This window comes from Primulina tabacum, chromosome 4, assembly GCF_025594145.1.
Source record: "Primulina tabacum isolate GXHZ01 chromosome 4, ASM2559414v2, whole genome shotgun sequence".
Taxonomy (NCBI): domain Eukaryota; kingdom Viridiplantae; phylum Streptophyta; class Magnoliopsida; order Lamiales; family Gesneriaceae; genus Primulina; species Primulina tabacum.
Genome location: NC_134553.1, coordinates 3,198,482 through 3,218,458, shown reverse-complemented (window position 1 = coordinate 3,218,458; position 19,977 = coordinate 3,198,482). Strand labels below are relative to the sequence as shown.

Below are 19,977 nucleotides of genomic sequence, written 5' to 3'. Positions count from 1 at the left end.
TGTTTTTGTTTAGATTTATTGTGATATGTGTAATATAGATTATTCTAGATACAAGAGCTATGTAGAAGAAATCGATGACAGATTAACAATATTAAGAGGAGTTAGTGGCTTTTGGTCTAAAAAAATGACCAAAACAAAAAAAATTAAGTTATTGGACTAAAACGAAAGATGGACAAATTACAACGTTAATGCAAAAAACAAATCAAATCACAACAGTGAAATAATAATTTTTGCCAACGAAATTTAAATCGAATATATGTTTCAGGAAAACGTCATATTCACATCATGAAGTGCAACAAGGAGCCTGGACAGACCAACCTGTTCGATTGCTGCGTCTAACTACTAACTAACTATTTTTATTTAAAAATAATATTATAAAATTTATTTTAATAAATTTGTGTATTCCACTCATTGTCATGACTCATACTCACTTTCAAAAAATTTAAAACTGCTAAAATAAAATAACCACAAATGTTCATAAATTATATTTAATTAATACGCAAGAATGTATAAAATTCAACAATATCTTCACATATATATATATATATATATATATACACACACACATAATTTGTCTTAAAATTGACTACCCCTGTTTGTACGTACTCCTCCGCCATGTTAATTGTTAAGCGTCCGAAAATGACAACACGTAGCAAATTTTGGAACGACGTCACCTCTATGGGTTGGTCACATTTATTTGTCCCTTTTTTTAAAAAATTTTTTTTTAGGAACTTTTATGATCAGTTTTATACATTGTATTGATGTACTTGACATCTTAAAATTAAATTAGGTGGGGACAGAAACAGTTAACTCACATAAATGCGACGATAAATTCTCTGAAATTCCTCCGAACCAAATAGTACGATCATATGCTTTGGATCAACTTGTTCTTGCATGGACTAGCTAGGCTTAGTCCGTTTTTGTCCTAAAGGCTTCTAGGATCAAAATCCATAGATCTTTCGAACCATTTTAATTATGCATCACCATTTCGAGTATTGATCAAATTCGAGATATAATCAGATCTCGAAACAAAATCCACAATTGTAAATCGGCTCGATCCAGTTGGGGTGGGGGTAGGTCCACAAGTACATATGTTTATCTCCCATTTCATTTCCTTGTATAATATACATAATACCTACTGTGGTTCCTTCAGCACTAAACTAAAACAAATTACCAATTTTCTGCAACCGCATAGCTCGAACAAAGATGAACATGACAAAACCAAACCCCAAGAAGCTGATTCAGGAAACCCTCCACATAACCAAGAAATTCCTCAACAGAACTGTGATCAAAACCCTCAAATCCCTCTACAAAAATCTGCCCAAAACCTCCCGTTCCGACCCCATCTTCCCTGATAACAGCAGCAGCAGCAAGATCAGTTTCAAGAACCAGAAACTGCACAACATCTGCATGAAAAGGGATGCTCCATTCACAGGGCAGACAAAGGACTTGGATGAAGAAAAATGCGTCACAGATCACAGCAAATCAAGTGACTTGAAACGAGAGGAAAATGCAAGGAAGAAGTCGAGTAGTTTCCGGGGGGCAGAAGCCTTGGCGAAAGAGATGAAAGAGTTTGAGATGATGGATATAGATGATGATCAGGATCAAACGCTGGATATTGAGGAGGTTCTCCACAACTATTCTCAGCTTTCTTGCCCGGCTTATCTTGAAATAGTGGACAAGTTTTTCATGGATATGTATACAGAATTGTTGGTTCCACTTCCACTGGGTAGTGTCAACAGTTCCATGAGGAAGATGGGATCGGTCAGTGTCCACAGTTCTATGAGGAGCCTTGGCCCTATCAAGCTGTATAAATTTATTGGAGGAACAAATGATGATTCGATGTGAATAGGAACTTAATTACTGTAGAGTGGGAGTTATAAGTGAGCTTGTTTCATTCTTCTTGTGTGTTGTAATGATGAGTCTACCAAGAACACACACACACACACATAAGTTCATTTGTTATGATTAATTGAGAATTTTAATCAATAACGGAAGTGTACAAGAAAACAATCCTAAAGAAGTTTTTCTTTACTTTCGAGTTACCCCTTTTGCCTCAAATGTAACTAATACCAAATCATGCATGCTGCAGTTTTTCTCGAAAAGAATTATGGCCCAAAAATCTTACAACTTCCTAAAAACAAATCTGTAAATCGTCCCACTTCATCAAGATTTGCTGAATCGGTCATTAAAATCCCTAGCTAATGATTGTGTTGCCATCGAAAAAGCACCTCAATGCTATCTCATAAGCACTAAAAATGGTTCCATTCACTATAAAAGCCCTGGTAACTGCTGTACCTAAACCCCTCCAAAGCACTTTATACCCTTCATGTTTCACAATCCTTCGAAAACAATCGACCATCCCCGGATGCGAGCAACCCGACTCGGCCTGAATTCTAGTTTTGATCACGTCTAATGGGTAGCAAGATATCCAGCTCGTTACTCCTGCAAGACCCCCGGCAAGAAGCATGGTTTGGAATGACTCTTGCCCGTGTTTCCGGCATCCCGGATGGAGCCGTTCTCTCATATATTCGTATGTCCAGAAGTACACACCGTGGGCCGGTGCATCCCTTAATACTGTGACGGTTAGACCTCGGTATACGCCTCTCCACCCTTCAGTTTGGAGTATGCTTTTAGCAACGTTCATAGGGCCGTTGGTGTTTTTGATGGTTTTTTGCTGCAATTGTAAACGAATTTTTATGAGTTCGACGGGGCTGAGGAGTAGGCTTTGTATCGCTCCGGTGCCTATTCCTCCGAGGGCGACTCCTGTGTAAGAGGGTGGATCATCTGCTGCTCTGTTCTTGTCAAATGTTCGGGATAATTTGGCGTATGTCTGGAAAGCAATAGCATTCTGCAGTTGCAAATGTAACATTGTCAATGTTAATCAGACGCATCATAAAAAAAATATCTCTAGTTTTTCAGTGATATTTAGGATGAAAGAAAATTCTCAAGCATTGAAGAATAGAAGAACCTGTAAAGTGACGGAAGCAAAGGGAGCAGCCATGCCTCTGTACAGAGCAGAGGGCCCTTCACTCGCGACGACACGGCGGAGAATGCTGAAAGCAGATCCTGTCCTCGATTGCTGCAGCCGGATTCTCAGAGTATCCAGCGGATAGCCGGTGACAACACCGGCGGTGCCGCCAAATCCTCCGGCAACAAACTCCCTACCCCAACTGCTTGCAAGAAATTCCGGCCAAAAGTCCATCTATCCTCCTACCTTACGTTGTATGATATTTTAGACAGTAAGACCGATTTATGCTCAAATTTTATCTCTTTTTTCTTGGAATCCTGAGAAATATGCCTATCGTTTTTAGAATGGATTGAAGTTTTTAACAAATTCTGAGAGCCTTTTCTCCGGGATTTCTAGAAACAGAAAAGGAGAAGAAACTAAACAATGTCTGATCGCACGTAAACCACTGGCGACAATTTCCACCTACATATTCATCTATTCTCCCACCCGGGTTCATTAATATAACCAATTTATACTCAAATTTTCTCCTAACGTCAGAGTCCCAATACCTGAGGGATTCCTATTCGTAAAGGATTCAACTTTCTAACCAAATTTGTGAGCTTCTTTCCGAGTATGGACCCGACCCCTTCACTGCTTGCTCTGGGATCAATGCAAAGATTCCTCCGAATCCCAATACAAGGAGACACCTATTTGTTAAAGAATTCAAACTTGTTAACAAAACCTGACAACTTTTCAGGGAACCCTTTTCATGCAAACTTCGGAGATAATTAGTTTTTCGAAACAGAAACTGAATATACAAGTGTTGGGTTGAATGTCACATACTCTTTTCTATTTTGGGTTTCGTTCTTTTTCTAATTTATTTTATTTGTGTGGACTGGAATCAACAGCGCTGTCTTTGGGAATTGGGCAATCAAACACGGAATTAATTTTCCACGAGGAGCAAAATTTAACCATGAAGCTTTTTCTTCCCATTTGTTTATGTTATCTTGATATGAGAGTTGATAAATCATGATTATATATAACATATAGATAAATCGTCATGATTCATCATTTAATACAAATTTAATATACGATAGCATCTATCAAGCGATTTTAATGATTGATTATTACATGTATTGTATATATATTTATATTTCTTTTGAAAAAAATATATTATACAAATTAAATTATAAGTCGACGAGTTATTCACATTCTATTGTTTTAATATATTATAACATTGGTTGGGAGAAAGGGATTATTGGCATCGGAGTAATGTGTTCATGTTACTATTGGACTGGGAAGTCACTTAAATATTACATTTAAATTTTGGTAGAAGAAAATTTTATTTTCGAATTTAATTGATATAATTTTTTAAGTTAAAAGATTTCTCTATTATTATATCTCTAATATTATCTTTTTCTTATTGATTTGATTTTGTATAATATTTAATGAGATTTTGTCTTTCTAAATAATGAGATAAATATGTAAAGTTTATCTTGATAACGTATCAATATTTAACTCTCTTTGTTTGATAGGTTACCTTATATAGATAAACTCTAGAAAAAAAAAGATGTTTATAAATAAGAAAAAAGAGGACATTCATGGCCGCCGCCGCTTGATCAATTATACACTCACGTTTGCACTTCATGGAGTTTTAGAGAAAAATATCATCAACGTTGTTGAGCGTGTTGCCGTGATTGCTGAGGACACTTCAGACAACACGCGTGCAAGTGTTGGCTGAAGATTGTGTTTCGTGGTCTCGAACTTTTGCATCGACTCTTTGCTTTCTTGATTAATTTTTTATTCTGATGGTTTGTTTTAGAAAACATTTGTTTTCGTTGAGAAAACTGATTTTAGTGAAAATCACTAGTGATAAGTTTTGGTAAATATTTCGGTTTCTAGTGAATAATTTTTGCCTTGAGTCACCGCAACACAAATTCATAACCTTACACTGCTGGTAGCATATTAACTTCATCTGTCAAGCATTACACCTTACACTGGTATATTATGAGACATCTGGAATTTGCATTTGATTTCAGTTGCAAGTCATTCTTGTACATTAATTGCTCTTTTTCCCTCCTCTTCTCCCGGTCTTTTTGGCGAAATTAACTGGGGGAGTCTTGCTTCTAAGAAACAAATATTTTATAGTAATGTACCAAGGAAAGGATTTTCTTCCACCTAGTGTAGCTACTGTTGGGAAATTACCCCGAAGTGATGCTGATCACGATGATAATATAGTACCGAAAAAAATGCGGAATAAAATAATCAACAAGAACACAAAGATTTACGTGGTTCACCCAAAATAGGCTACGTCCACATAGCACTGCAACTTTTATAACTGGAAGAAATATTACAACAATTGTATACACCAATACACTCAATATTCCTCACACTCCCAAACCCGTGTATACCGAGAAAATAATTTCTCTAACTCACACAAGAGAATTCCCGCACTCAAGAAAAAATACACTCTTTTTCTATGCACTCTCTTTTTATCAAAGCTGAAAAGCTTTTGATTTTAAGATACTAAAAGCAAACAAGGAAGGCTCAATTTATAACAAATTTCTTGAACCAACTTTGAGGATTTTCCGATGTGGGATATGTGAGAAAACATTTTTAAATTTCGCGTGGGCCCCACCTCCATTAAAAACTCACCTAACAATTCTCTCACTTGAAGACTTGATTTCAATCATGTCTTCACACCATCATTGCAGCAGCTCATATATCTCCATTTATACTTGCAGTCCGACTGAAGTTGAACACAACTTCAGTTTGTCAATGGTTACTGTCTTTGTGAGCATATCGGCTGGATTCTTACTTCCAGATATCTTCTCCAGCATCAAGATTCCATCTTCCAGCACCGATCTGATGAAATGGTACCTAACCTGTATATGTTTTGTCCTAGCATGATAAACAGGATTTTTTGCTAAATGAATAGCACTCTAACTGTCACAGTGTAACGTGCTATCTTCAAGCTTCTGACCCAATTCTTTCAGAAAGGATCTCAACCATATCATCTCCTTGCTAGGTTCTGTAACTGCAACATACTCAGCCTCTGTAGTCGAAAGCGCAACAATCTTTTGCAGCTTAGACACCCAGCTTACAACTGTACCACCTAATGTGAACACATATCCAGTAGTACTTTTCCTGCCATCCAGGTCACCACCCATATCGGCATCGACAAAACCCTGTAAGCCCAATTTTGACCTCCTGAAGCATAAAGAACAACTAGCAGTACCTTTCAAATACCTGAGAATCCACTTAACTGCTTCCCAGTGTTGCTTTCCTGGATTACTCATAAACCTGCTCACGACTCCCACTGCATGTGCTATGTCTGGTCTTGTACACACCATTGCATACATGAGGCTTCCGACATCAGAAGCATAAGGAACCTTATTCATATAAGCCTTCTCCTGCTCCGTCGATGGTGATTGTGCTTTGGTTAGTTTGAAATGGCTAGCCAAAGGAGTAATCACAGATTTAGCTTCATCTATATTAAATCTGCTAACCACCTTTTTTACGTACTCTTCTTGAGATAACTTCAAGAATCCATTCACCCGGTCTCTAAAGATCCTCATTCCAAGGATTTGCTTTGCAGCACCCAAATCCTTCATGGCAAATTCCTTTGATAAATCTTTCTTGAGTTTATCAATTTCTTCTAGACAAGCTCCAACTATCAGCATATCATCTACATATAGCAGTAGTATGATATAAGAACCGTCAAACCTTTTCACATAACAGCAGTGATCAGCTTGACACCTTAGGAAACCATTTTCACTCATGAATCCATCAAACTTCTTGTACCACTGTCTTGGAGCTTGTTTGAGACCGTACAAGCTCTTCTGAAGTTTGCACACCATTCTCTCTTTTCCCCGTACTTCAAAGCCTTGTGGCTGCTTCATATAAATTTCTTCATCTAGGTCACCGTGAAGAAATGCAGTCTTTACATCCAACTGCTCCAAATGTAAGTCTTCCTTCGCCACTAGTCCAAGTACTGTCCTGATAGTGGTTAATTTAACCACCGGAGAGAAAATTTCGGTGTAATCAATTCCTTCCCGTTGTTGGAAGCCTTTTACAACAAGTCTTGCCTTGTACCGCTTGCTACCATCATGCTCTTCTTTTAACCGGTACACCCACTTGTTATGTAACGCCTTTTTGCCTTGTGGAAGTTATGTCAACTCCCACGTCTGATTGGATGACAGTGAATCCATCTCATCCTCCATGACCAACTCCCACTTGGTTGAATCATCATTTTGCATTGCCTCTTCATAGGTCTCCGGTTTACCTTTGTCTGTCAGCAAAATATAGTGAAGTGCAGGGGAGTACCTCTCAGGTGGTCTAATGGTTCTCAAAGATCTCCTGAGTTCAATCACCGGAGTTTGTGGGTCATCATCTTGTGCAGTTTCTTCTTCATCTTCCTGGTTACTGGTTTTCGATTCATTCACAGGAATATATGTCAATGGCACTTCATCAGTCTTCTTGACTTCAGGACATTCATCTCCAGCTCCAATGTCTGACTTGTCCTTGTACAGAAGTTTCTCATTAAATATTACATCCCTGCTCCGAATGATCTTCCGATTTTGGTCATCCCAGAAACGATAACCAAACTCATTATCTCCATAACCAATAAAGAAGCACTTCTTTGATTTCGGATCAAGTTTTGTTCTGCTTGCCGAATCAATATGAACATAGGATAGACATCCAAACACTTTCAAGAAAGAAATGTTTATTTCTTTGCCGCTCCATACCTCTTCGGGTATTCTGCAGTCAAGTGGTATCGAAGGTCCTCTGTTGATCAGATATGCTGCAGTGTTAACAGCATTAGCCCAGAATGATTTTGGCAATCCAGAATGCAATCTCATGCTCCTTGCGCGTTCATTCAAGGTCCTGTTCATCCTTTCAGCTACACCATTCTGTTGAGGTGTACCAGGAATGGTTTTCTCCATCTTGATCCCGTTCTGTGCACAATATTTCTTGATATCATCATCTTCATATTCTCCACCATTATCAGATCGTAAGCACTTCACCTTCAAGTCGGTCTCATTTTCCACCATGGCTTTCCACCTTTTAAAGGTCTCGTAAACATCAGATTTATTTTTCAGAAAATAAACCCAAACTTTTCTACTCGAATCGTCAATGAATGTGACATAGTATCTCGAGCCTCCAAGGGATGTCACAGGAGATGGTCCCCATACATCAGTATGAACCAGCTCCAACTTTGCTGCTTTCGGTTCTCTACCACCTTTTAAAAAGCTCACCTTCTTCTGCTTTCCAAAGATACAACTTTCACATAGTTGGTGTTCAACAGTCTTTAATTCTGGTAGCTTTTCTTTTGACACCCTTCATTCCCTTTTCACTCATATGTCCAAGTCTATAATGCCATAGACTTGAATTGGCTCCAGCATCCACAGCTGCTAGTGTGTCTCTGCAACTGGAAGTCATATACAGTGTTCCAGTTTTCTTTCCTCGAGCAACGATCATGGCTCCTTTGTTCACTTTCCAGGAACCATCACCGAAGGTCACATTATGGCCTTCATCATCGAGCTGTCCCACCGAGATCAGATTGCGTGTCAATTTTGGTACATGTCTGACTTTGTTGATTTTCCAGACAGATCCATTTGACATCTTCATTCGTACATCTCCCATACCAACAATTTCCAAAGGTTTTCCATCAGCCAGGAAAACTTTTCCGTAATCGCCAGCGATGTAATTATCAAATACATCGCGATCACCAGTGGTATGAAACGAAGCTCCCGAGTCCATAACCCAAAAATCAACAGAGCTTTCCATGAATAATAGCAGAGCATCATGTACTTCTTCAGTGACAGCATTGGCACTATTTTTCGTTGATCTGCAGTTCTTTTTCAGGTGACCAGTCTCACCACAGCTCCAGCACTTCATATTCTTTTCAAGAATGTTTTTGTCTTTTCCATTTCTTGATTTGGATCTACCGCGCCATCGGTTTGAACTCCTTTCACCATTCCTGCCTCTTCCTCTGTTATCAAGATTTAGAGCAGATCTCGATGATGTTGCTTCACCCGAGTCTTTCCTGCGAACTTCTTCAGCAAGGATTTGATCTCTAACATCATTGAGTTGTAGTTTTCCTTTTCCAACAGAGTTGCTAACCGCTGCCCGCATCGGTTCCCAAATGTCTGGTAAAGACGCCAAAAGAATAAGTGCCCGAATTTCATCATCAAATTTGATGTCCACCGATGTCAGCTGAGAGACAATCGTGTTGAATTCATTTATGTGCTTTGCCACCGAAGCACCTTCTCCCATCTTCAAGTTGATTAACTTCTTCATGAGATGTACTTTATTGTTTGCTGATGGCTTCTCGTACATGTCTGACAGAATGGTCATCATTTCCTCCGTGGTTTTGGCCTCCGCCACGTTATGCGCCACGTTCTTCGTTAAGGTCAGTCGTATCACACCTAACACCTGTCGGTCAAGGAGCTCCCAATCATCATCCTCCATCTTTTCTGGTTTCTTTCCTGATAGAGGTTGATGCAGCTTCTTACTGTACAGATAGTCTCTTATCTGTAACCGCCAGAACGAAAAATCTGTTCCGTCGAACTTGTTGATTCCCGGTCCCGATCCATCATCTCCGACCATCACTTCTCTAGCCTTAGCAAAAAATCTAAAAAATCTTTTCTGATGTGGAAGATCAGACAAGGCTGCAACCACAGAGCATACTCAAAATTTTTAAGAATTTTCACAACAAGGCTCTGATACCAGTTGTTGGGAAATTACCCCGAAGTGATGCCGATCACGATGATAATATAGTACCAAAAAAATGCGGAATAAAATAATCAACAAGAACACAAAGATTTACGTGGTTCACCCAAAATAGACTACGTCCACATAGCACTGCAACTTTTATAACTGGAAGAAATATTACAACAAGTGTATACACCAATACACTCAATATTCCTCACACTCCCAAACCCGTGTATACCGAGAAAATAATTTCTCTAACTCACACAAGAGAATTCCCGCACTCAAGAAAAAAAATACACTATTTTTCTATGCACTCTCTTTTTATCAAAGCTGAAAAACTTTTGATTTTGGGATACTAAAAACAAACAAGGAATGCTCAATTTATAACAAATTTCTTGAACCAACTTTGAGGATTTTCCGATGTGGGATATGTGAGAAAACATTTTTAAATTCCGCGTGGGCCCCACCTCCATTAAAAACTCACCTAACAGCTACTGCTTTAGCAGAAAGACAGGAATTGACGAAACAGTTAAAGGATGGTGAGGAGAAAGTCTTAGTCAGGGCTGGACCAACAACAGTTTCAGTTGGTGAAGATAAAGAAGCGCTGGCCGGTACTTTGGAGTATGAAAGTGGTGGAATACTAGTGTCAATTGACAGGAGTCCCCGAAGGCCATGTTGTAGTTTTCTATCGCAGCAAGAATTATTACCGACCTCTTACCTTAAGGCCGATAAACCTTCTAACAAAGGCAAAAGCATTGAAGCGTAGAATTTCCTTACAGCAATATGAGGTTGGGTCATTATTCTCTACATCTCATTTCCAAATTTATAAAAATAAAATATATTAGGAAAAAAAGAGCAATGGTTTATTAAAGCATGAGCTCATAGTTAAATGATTGTTGTGATGCCCCTTCGATTTGTATATATTAGACATGTCTCTTACTTGATGGTGCAGGCTCTCGGTCAGCGCGTATCCGAACTGGAGAAGAACGTAGAGCAGATAAAACAAGATATTGTAAGTCACGCAGGGACGGATCCAGGAATAAAAGTTGGGGGGGGGCTTGAAGTCAATATGATAAGTTATATATTATTAAAAAAAATTACATTATATCGTTCAACGAAGTTGTGCCCTACGAGATTTTAAAACATAAAATTCATCAATAATAGAATTTACATCAATATGTTTAGCTAAATCTCGTTCAATATAGAGTGTCAAACAATCGGCAAGAAAGTCATCCTCCATTTTATTGCGAAGTGCCGTCTTCACATGCTTCATTGCTGAAAAGCCCGCTCAGTAGTGGCAGTAGACACAGGTAATGTCAAAAAAAGATGAATCAATCTAGTCAACATAACATAAACACTTGACCGTCCACTCTCGGTCAATTGCTGACACAACTCAACAAGTGTAGAAACCTTTAAATTCTGCATCACATCAAGTTTATAATGTATCAGTTCATACTCCAAAGCAACAATTTCTTGATCTGTGAAATCTCCAGGATAAAACTTCTTCGCAAGCTTGCAAATATCATCACTGTTAAATGAGTCAAATGAATTTTTAGGATCTAAAGCTGTACTAAGAGAAAGAAGTTCCACCGATGACTCATTGAATCGAGTATTTAACTCCATCAAAATGAAATCTATTGCTGCATTAAAAACATCAAAGTGGTAATGATGTTCTATTGTAGTTTGCCGACAGGAACGTCCAATCTTATATAGACAATCAAGGTCAGGTACATCAATTTCATTTCTTGAGCAAAAAACTTTAACTTCCTGAAGAAATTCATTCCACCCACATTCTCTAAATTCTTGAAGGCAAGTTTTGGTAGTAGTGACAAATGTGATAGCAGTCAAAATGTCTTGAGATTTTCTTTGAAGAATTTGACAAAGAGTATCTGTTGTTCTCATAATTTTATGCATTAAGTGCAAAATAAACACAAATTCAAAGATTGCCATGTTTCTGTAAATCCCCCGAACTTCAGCCTTAACTCTTTCATTTGGAGAATAATCACTGAGAACTTCAAAAACTTTGCAAGTTGCAGTGTACATACCTATCAAGCTTTTTACCGAATCATAGTGAGAACTCCAACGAGTAGCTTCTGCTCGTTGCAAATTACCAATCTGGTTTGCACCACTTCCAGAATCACGTTCTCCAATTGACAACATATACTCAATTTCATTTCTCTGTGCAGTATGTAATTCAGCAATGCGCTTAGTAGAAGAAGTGACAATATTAACAATATTGTCCAAATGAGAAAAGAATTCCCAAATAACACTAACATCCTTAGCTGCAGAAACCAATGTCAGTTGTAAACGATGTGCAAAACAGTGGACATAGTATGCATAGGGACAATCTTTGAGAAATAATGCTTGAAGTCCATTCCACGCTCCACGCATATTGCTAGCACCATCATATCCTTGGCCTCTGATTTTCTTAACATGGAGATCATGATGAACAAGAACATTTGATATCTCATTTTTCAAATTCATTGAGGTAGTGTCACTAACACTTTTGATGGCAAAAAATATTTCTGTCAAAATCCCATGATTGTTCACAAACCTCAATATAATGGCCATTTGCTCTCGTTTAGATATATCTCGGGCTTCATCAACAAGAATACAGAAGTATTTATCTCCAACTTCTTCACGAACCATCTGTCGTATTCTATTGGCCATAATATGTAAAATCTCTTTCTGAATTTCTGGAGCGATATATTGGGCATTTTTTGGAGCATTCTCAAGCACAACTTCATCAATTTCTATATTCATTTTTGCAAAAGCCTTCACCAATTCAAGAAAATTTCCACGATTAGATGAAGATAGAGATTCATCGTTACCTCTAAAAGCACAACCTTGAAGTGCTAGCCAACGAACAGCTACAATTGAGGTGCTCAAACGCAGACGATTTTTCTCTTTTTTCTATTTAGATTGTGCATGCATCACTTTATCAATATGTTGTGAGGGCCTCATCAAATTTTCAGCTCTTCTCTCACACATAGTATGAGGTGAAGAAGCTGCAGAACCAATATGGGCAAGAAAAGCACATGTTTTTCCTTGGTTTACCCTTTTCCAATTGTCAAATCCTTCATTGACCAATGCCGAGATATTAGATGAATTAACATCATTCAGGAAAAGAAAACAATAGAAACAATATGCCTTATTTGTTGAAGGCGAATACTCCAACCAATAAAATTTCTGAAACCATTTTTTCTGAAAACGACGATTCTGGCTTCCAAATTTTGTACCTGGATACTCCAACATATCTGGTTGATAAGGCCCCATATTTAGATATGAACGTCTTATCTCATCTCGTACATTAACATGATATTCACATATCTGTTTTCTTTTTCCTGGATCTCGTTCAATAAAAGTAGACGAAGACTGATGATCGTCTCTAGGAAAGGAACATGAAGGAATTTGGATATTGGGAAATAGAAGACTTTCACTGGATTGATGTTGCATTGTAAGGACCGTAGGAATTGAAGTATCTTCACTAGCTTGACGATCTCTCTTCTTAAAGAAAGAGGATATCAATGTTTTTCCTTTCTTTGCAGCAGATTGATATTCCATTTTGAAATAGTTCAATTTATAATCCTAAACAAGAATAAAATAATTATTAACCAAATAAACAAGTAATAGTCACTCAACAACTCAACAACAAACAATCAAGAAACCACAAATCACACACAGAGAAGCTATAAAAAACAAAATAAAAAATGTATAGCCGATTCTTACCTGGATTGTTGCCTTGTCGATGAGCAATTCGATTTCTTCGGGAGTCCGCAATTCTATTCTGTCACTAAAGGGCTTGGGACTTGGGAGAGAAATTTTGTAGAATTGAGGTGGGGCGGATCAGAGCATAAATTTGGTCTCATCCTTGTAAATGGACGGGACTTGATTGGACTAAGACATTGATGTACGACAGTTTTTGAAGCGACGGTTTTTCAAAAAACAGTCGCTAATAGCGACTGTTATTAGCGACTGTTTGAATAAACCGTCACTAGTAGCGACGGTGCAATTAAAACCGTCGCCGATCCAGATCGGCGGCGGTTTTACTAAAACCGTCACAAATATTAGCGACGGTTTTTCAAAAACCGTCGCTAAATTATTAAAAAAGTGGGCTGGGCTACAGCCCAGTACAGCCCTATAATACATCCGTCTCTGAAGTCACGTTTTGGAGGTTGATTGCAATAATAGTATCTCTCAATGTAGTTTATTTTCAAGCACGTATTAATCTTCTTGAGCGGCTTACATGTCAACTCAATTTCTTAAATTTTCATTTCTTGGTCTGCTTTCGCTATTTGTTTGTGGACTTTTCTTTTATTTTAAGCTGTTTGTTTACTCAAATTGTAGGTAAAAATACTTCTGAACCTGACGTATATTTGTTGTTAGCTCTTGGAGTGATTCAACTCTCTTTGCATTTAACTCTTCGTATTCTTTTGTTGAAGAGATGAACCTCTGGACCCATGTAGTTCATCTCTGCTGAAAACAGATGTTGTTGGTGCCACATGACATCGTTCTTTATCTGTATATTCTAAGTTTATAATTTTAAAGAGGGGAGACCAGTGAAATCGAAGCAGGGATATTCACCTTTTCAAATGTTGTATTTTTTAATGTGTCCTTAAGTGTCGCCCGCGTCACATCCTGTCAAAATTTTCATTCCTCCTAAAACATGTATTGGTTAGAATTTGTTTATCTATTTGTCAAACTGGACAACAGAAATTACAGGCAAGTGTTATACCATTGTGTTGCGTCATTTTATCGTTGCTAATATGTATAAATATATCCATGTGAAGAAGTTTTTAGCGTTTTTATCGCAACTAAACTCTTCCATCCTAACTCTTTATAGGGTGTTTTCCACTAACGTGGAGAACAGCAAGCCTGGAAAGTCACAGGATCACAATCAATTCAACGGTGTTTTTGCTGATCAAATGAGTAATTTTGTTTTCACATACTCGTCATTTAGCATGTATACTTTCTAGTTGAGTAGTTCATGCGATGACATAAAGCTAATGCCGCATTGAAATCCAAGATTTTGGACATGTGAGGGGAATTACCAAACATAAGACAAGAAACAGGTAAAAATGTGATGTTCTGTCCTTTGTGCAGAGTGAAGATGGAGATTCAATAATGAGTTCTGATGGTTATGAAGAAGATTTGGAGGATGGTGAAGATTCTGAATTTTCCAGTTTCGAAGACTTTGATTCTCCATAGCGTAATTATGGCTATGAATGACCGCTGATTATTATCTAAGAAAATTTCACGCTCGCTATATGAAGAGCTCTGGCGCACGCCTGTTTGCTAAGAATTCAAGAAACATTGATTTCCACAGCATCAATTGCAGTAAAAACTATGATTTGGGACTTGGACAGGTTGAAAAGCGATCACCACGTTGTATCCCAAATGGGTGGGAATTTTTTGAGTTTTATTGGTTTGTGTAAATTATATAACGAAAGAGCCACATCATAGGGGTTATAAATTTGCCCTTGCTCGTAACAACTAGGAAAAAGAACAAGTTGACTTTTCTCTACAAATAATTCGTTTCAACTCCATTTGTGGTGTCTTGCCCATATTCAAATGCATAAAAAAAAAAAAAAGCTGCTTAGACTTCCATGCATGACCGACAGTTACAAGCGTTAAATACTCGAATAACCTCGCCGCTTGCTTTTTTAAATTGTGCCATCAGATCTGCACCTGAAATATCCCGAGACCTTGGGTTTGGTCGACCAATATACTCGGTGGCTTGGCCAACGGATAATTTTTGTGGTACGTAATAAATGATGCATTACTAACACAAAATTTCAAGGACAAACCAGACAAAACAACGAAAATATAAGGATTACCATATTTCAACGGCAAACCTAGACGACACTAAGAAAATATAAGGAAGATGATAATCGAAAATTCATGGAAATCTGATGCAAATCTGCAATGTTCTTGAACCTTAATTATCCAGGTTTTGAGATGCATCAACACTAAACTGAAATTTAAGTTCAGGCAATACAGAGTGAATTCTTAACCTAGTTTTGGTGTGGGGTGGGGGGACGCAAGAAAAACTTCTTCCTGCCCAATGAATAATCACCCAAGGTAGGTAGTCGTCTAGTCGACATGCACTTTGGTATCGCAATCAACGAGCTCCCACACAGATGTGAGTTCAATGGGATTAAACCAGGAGGCTAACTAGAAGATTGAAAAGGGAAAACAATAATAGAAATAAAATAAACAACAGTAAAAGATACGAAATACAATCAGCAGAATTATATTGTCCGTAGGTGGAGCTAAAGATGTGACTACATCACAAGTTCCAACTCCACTTGGCTATCATTGACGAAGCATTTGCTGCAGTTGAAGCACTTGATTTCTTTGATCAGCCGGAAGCATGCTAATCTGTTCTGGAGTCAGACTCATAACTTGTTGCAACAACGCCTTCTCCATCTCAGGAGTTAACTGCATAGTCGCAGAGATTAGATTAACAGCCTCTGGGGGAATTCTAATTCAAGATGCTGGGAAAATCTAAACGAGTATATTACAGATGGTGGTCGAGGAGGCTGACTCATGGGACCCATTGGACTGGCGACTAAAGGTGGTCCCAGAAAATGTGGTCCTTTAGCTTCGGGTATGCCAGGCCTCCAATTGGGTCCTCTATCCACTTGGCTGGAGCTTCCTACTTGATTGAATTCCATTCCTAGGTGAGGGCCTCCTGCCTGGAAGCAACAATAATAAGGGTGCTTTCTTCCCAAAAAAGTCTTGACACAAAAAGTACAAAGATGAGTGGGACTAAAGATTTTATACATCCACCTGGTAAAAAATATCAGTTTCAATACACTTCGTTGAACTTGGCATGAAATAAAATGAAAAACCTGATAAAGTGATGGCGGAAGGGGCTGATTAGGGAGTGGTGGCTGTCCTTGCAGAAATGAAGGTCCCAGACCAGCAGGAGGCACCGTTCCTGGCTGAATAACACACCCATCAAAATAGAGAAGAGAAAAGGAAAACAGGATTATTGGACACCACGCAGAAAAGAAACAAACTCAATTAGCTTAAAAGCCAGCCTTTATTTACATGGAACATTGGTTGGGAATGATGCATATGTTGTCCAGTATGTCCACCAGGATGCTGGAAACCCAAATTTGGTCCCATTTGAGTATGAACCTGATGGGAGAAGGGTTGAATTTGTGGTCTTGGCTGTGGTGGTAATGGTGGTTGTTGAGGCAGTTGCAAAGGTAAGTATTGACTGCCTGTGTTCTGCAAAGGTTGAGGTTGCTGTGATTGTGTGGGGATAGAGGACATGGGCATTGAGGGCTGATGAAGTGAAGGTGGTGGTGGAGCAGTGTGCTGCGGCAATTGTGTCGGATTAGGCCCTTGAGAGGACTGTGGAACAGACAATGGTGTTGATCTGGGACCAAGTTGCCCCTTAGGTTTCTGAATTGATGGCAAGGATTGAGACGGTGGCAGCTGGGGTTGAACATTTGGAGGAATAGATTGGGATTGAGGTTTTGATACGACATTTTGGATTGATTGCTGCTTTCTCGCCTGGTTCTGATCAACTGGAAACGATGACACCTGATTATTGGACTGCTGAGTTGGTATTATTGGTTGCTGAGAATTTTGCGACGCTGATGGAGAAACAGTTGGAGCCTACACAGAATACAAAAAATTACAGAATGTTTCAAAAACGAATAAAAAGTAAACAAAATAAAACGTATAGACAAGACAAAAGAACGTACTGTTTGAGGTGGCTGCACCATTCCGAGCATAATTTGTGCCTAATGAGAGATAGGATCAGAAAATATACATGTCAGTAGCTCAAATAGCACGTAAGCCAAAAGCTTCCAAGCAATATATAAAAATTGTTTGAATTTCTTGAGTTGAATTGTGAATCTTATAGACATTTTGAACTTTCTAAGCCCTTGTATCTTGATGTGGTGAGGAATTCAAACAAAGCTCGCGGATACTATTATTCTCTAGCAAATAAGCTGGTATGAAGTGTTCACTTCCACGAAAGGAACTCTGAAACTTGGCGCTTGTCACCTTTGCATGGTAGTGTTTTAACTATAGATGATACCCTGCGTTAACGGAAGTACGTGCCCAAAAATATAGCAAAAATCCCAATATATCTAGACTCCAATTCAACCTTCATAAAATGAACCATGAAAATGCGTGTTTGGTATGGACATGTCTAAATTTCAGGTTTCCTAGATCCCATATTTAGATCTTGGAAATACCCTTTTCCCGTTCTTAGCATACATGGTAGAATTTTCCCTTTCTGAATTACGTCTTCTTTGATATTTCCATTTATGTGAACAAAATGATTGAAGTGGAGAAGAATAAACCAATTCCAAATGAATTAACACCATCACATCGCAAACTAAGAGGAACTTAATATCGTTGGTGAGTACAAAAGAAGAAGTATTACAGTTCATTTGGATTGAAGGTACGCAAATGGATGAAAAGGTATGTAAACACTGTGTCAAGTGACAAAAGCAAAGCAACTAATATATATCTATGCATTTGTACAGTACTGCAGAAAAACCGAAAGAAGGAATTAACACTCTGTGCCCAATTTTCCGTTTCCTATGCAATACATCAGTCTAATCACCTTGGAAAAACCTAGAAATATCAAACTTAAAAACATAAAAATGTATCCCTGCATAGAATTAGGCACAACAATTGAACAATGACTCACATTCCTACATCAGTCTAATCACCTTAGAGAAACCTAGAAATATCAAACTTAAAAACATAAAAAAATGTATCCCTGCATAAAATTAGGCACAACAATTGAACAATGACTCAAATTCCTCGTGGTTCCAGGTTTACGACATCACTCACCTTCATTAAAAAAACCCAATCACATTTAAAACAGAAACTTTTATTTTGTGTCAGAATTTTTATTTTAGCTTTCAAATATCAGCTACACCAATAAATTTAAGTAGTATCCATAAAATTTACATCAACCTCTAGTTCAAAGAAACAATAATTGAACTAGCAACATCAAAGTGAAAAAAGAAAAAACCCTAGGTTGAAAAAAACCTGAAACAGAGCTCTCGTCAAAGCGGGGTTTTGAATCAGAATCTGCCGCGCTTGATGATGATTCTGCTCTATCAAAGCCTGCCAACATAGAAATCCAATATCTCATCACCGTGTAATTTTCGAAGCGAACAAATTTTTTTTAAAAAAAAGAGCAGTAAAATTAATGTATATGCCGTATAATCGATTGAATCAAAATGAGTAACCTTCATCTGAGACATGATGTCGTAAAGCTGACTCTTGGACATCCCAGCCAAGCTCGGCGGCACGCCGTCGCCGGCGACTTGCTTTCCCGCCATTTCTTTTTTCCTCGCAACAAGCCAGAAAAGGAAGAGAGGACGAAGGGCGGATGCACTATCGAAGGGCTAAAAAAAATAGCAAATCGTTCTTCGATTTATATGAATATATATATATATATATATATAGACACACACACACACATAATAATAATAATAATAATAACAATAATTTAATGAATTTTAATAACTGTATAAATAAAATAATATACTTTTAGTATATAATATATTTATGATCTATTAATATTTACAAACTGAAATTTTGTGGATTTTTATATGTTTTTTATAAAAAAATTCATATAATTTTGTGGATTTTATATTCTTAATTATAACTGTGTTATTATTTTTTTATTTTTTAACTAATAATTATTTGATAATGACAACATCTTCAGTTTAATTTTTTTTAAATGTATTAATGAAGATAAATTTACATACATGTATAAGTGTATATGTGTAGGTTTGTGTGTATGTTTGTAAAATTTTAAAAAATGTGTCCTTGTATTGTTATGTAATTTTGTGTGTGAATCGATATATATAACGTAAAAAAAATTTAAAAATACCATTTATCATTGTGTTAATGTAATTTTTAATAAACTTAATATAATTTATAGATTAATTGAAAATATAAAAAAAATGTACAAAAAACAATGTTTAGCTAAAAAGTTAATGATGATTTCGTTTATTAAAAAAAATTACTTGAAATTTTAGGAGCCAATAAAATTTTATGATTTTCGTAGTAAAAAAATTATAATTATGATTTCAAGATTATAAATCATATAGTTTGAAAAATATATTTTTTAAACAATAAAAAAAATTATTTTATCAACTAACTTATAAAATATATTTATAAATTATAGCTTACAATCGATTTCTTTGTCGTGTTATCGACTACATAAATATACTTTAAAAATCTAAGTATATAGACGAACTAGGAGAGGAATGCCAAATCTACAAGTTTGCTTATCGCACGTTGGTTATCAGAGTAATCAT

The 19,977-nt window shown here is 37.3% G+C and overlaps 3 protein-coding genes and 1 long non-coding RNA gene across 4 annotated transcripts; 2 read left to right on the top strand and 2 right to left on the bottom strand.

Moving 5' to 3' along the window:
- Positions 1-1,071: 1,071 nt before the first annotated feature.
- On the top strand, positions 1,072-1,953 carry LOC142542454 (uncharacterized). The gene has a single exon (XM_075649079.1). It carries the CDS (start codon positions 1,207-1,209, stop codon positions 1,846-1,848), a length of 642 nt encoding a protein of 213 aa, XP_075505194.1. The 5' UTR covers positions 1,072-1,206; the 3' UTR covers positions 1,849-1,953.
- Positions 1,954-1,967: 14 nt separating this feature from the next.
- On the bottom strand, positions 1,968-3,837 carry LOC142542453 (mitochondrial arginine transporter BAC2-like). Its single transcript, XM_075649078.1, has 2 exons — positions 2,972-3,837; positions 1,968-2,851 (listed from the first exon to the last, which is right to left on the bottom strand). Exons 1-2 carry the CDS (start codon positions 3,203-3,205, stop codon positions 2,198-2,200), a joined length of 888 nt encoding a protein of 295 aa, XP_075505193.1. The 5' UTR covers positions 3,206-3,837; the 3' UTR covers positions 1,968-2,197.
- Positions 3,838-10,162: 6,325 nt separating this feature from the next.
- On the top strand, positions 10,163-15,213 carry LOC142541429 (uncharacterized). Its single transcript, XR_012819340.1, has 4 exons — positions 10,163-10,455; positions 14,511-14,739; positions 14,916-15,092; positions 15,131-15,213. It is a non-coding gene; the product is annotated as an uncharacterized LOC142541429 (long non-coding RNA).
- Positions 15,214-15,537: 324 nt separating this feature from the next.
- On the bottom strand, positions 15,538-19,069 carry LOC142542452 (cleavage stimulating factor 64). The gene is made up of 7 exons (XM_075649076.1): positions 18,898-19,069; positions 18,695-18,772; positions 17,389-17,427; positions 16,724-17,299; positions 16,522-16,614; positions 16,192-16,365; positions 15,538-16,108 (listed from the first exon to the last, which is right to left on the bottom strand). The coding sequence occupies exons 1-7, from the start codon at positions 18,988-18,990 to the stop codon at positions 15,983-15,985; spliced, it is 1,179 nt and encodes a 392-aa protein (XP_075505191.1). The 5' UTR covers positions 18,991-19,069; the 3' UTR covers positions 15,538-15,982.
- Positions 19,070-19,977: the final 908 nt, after the last annotated feature.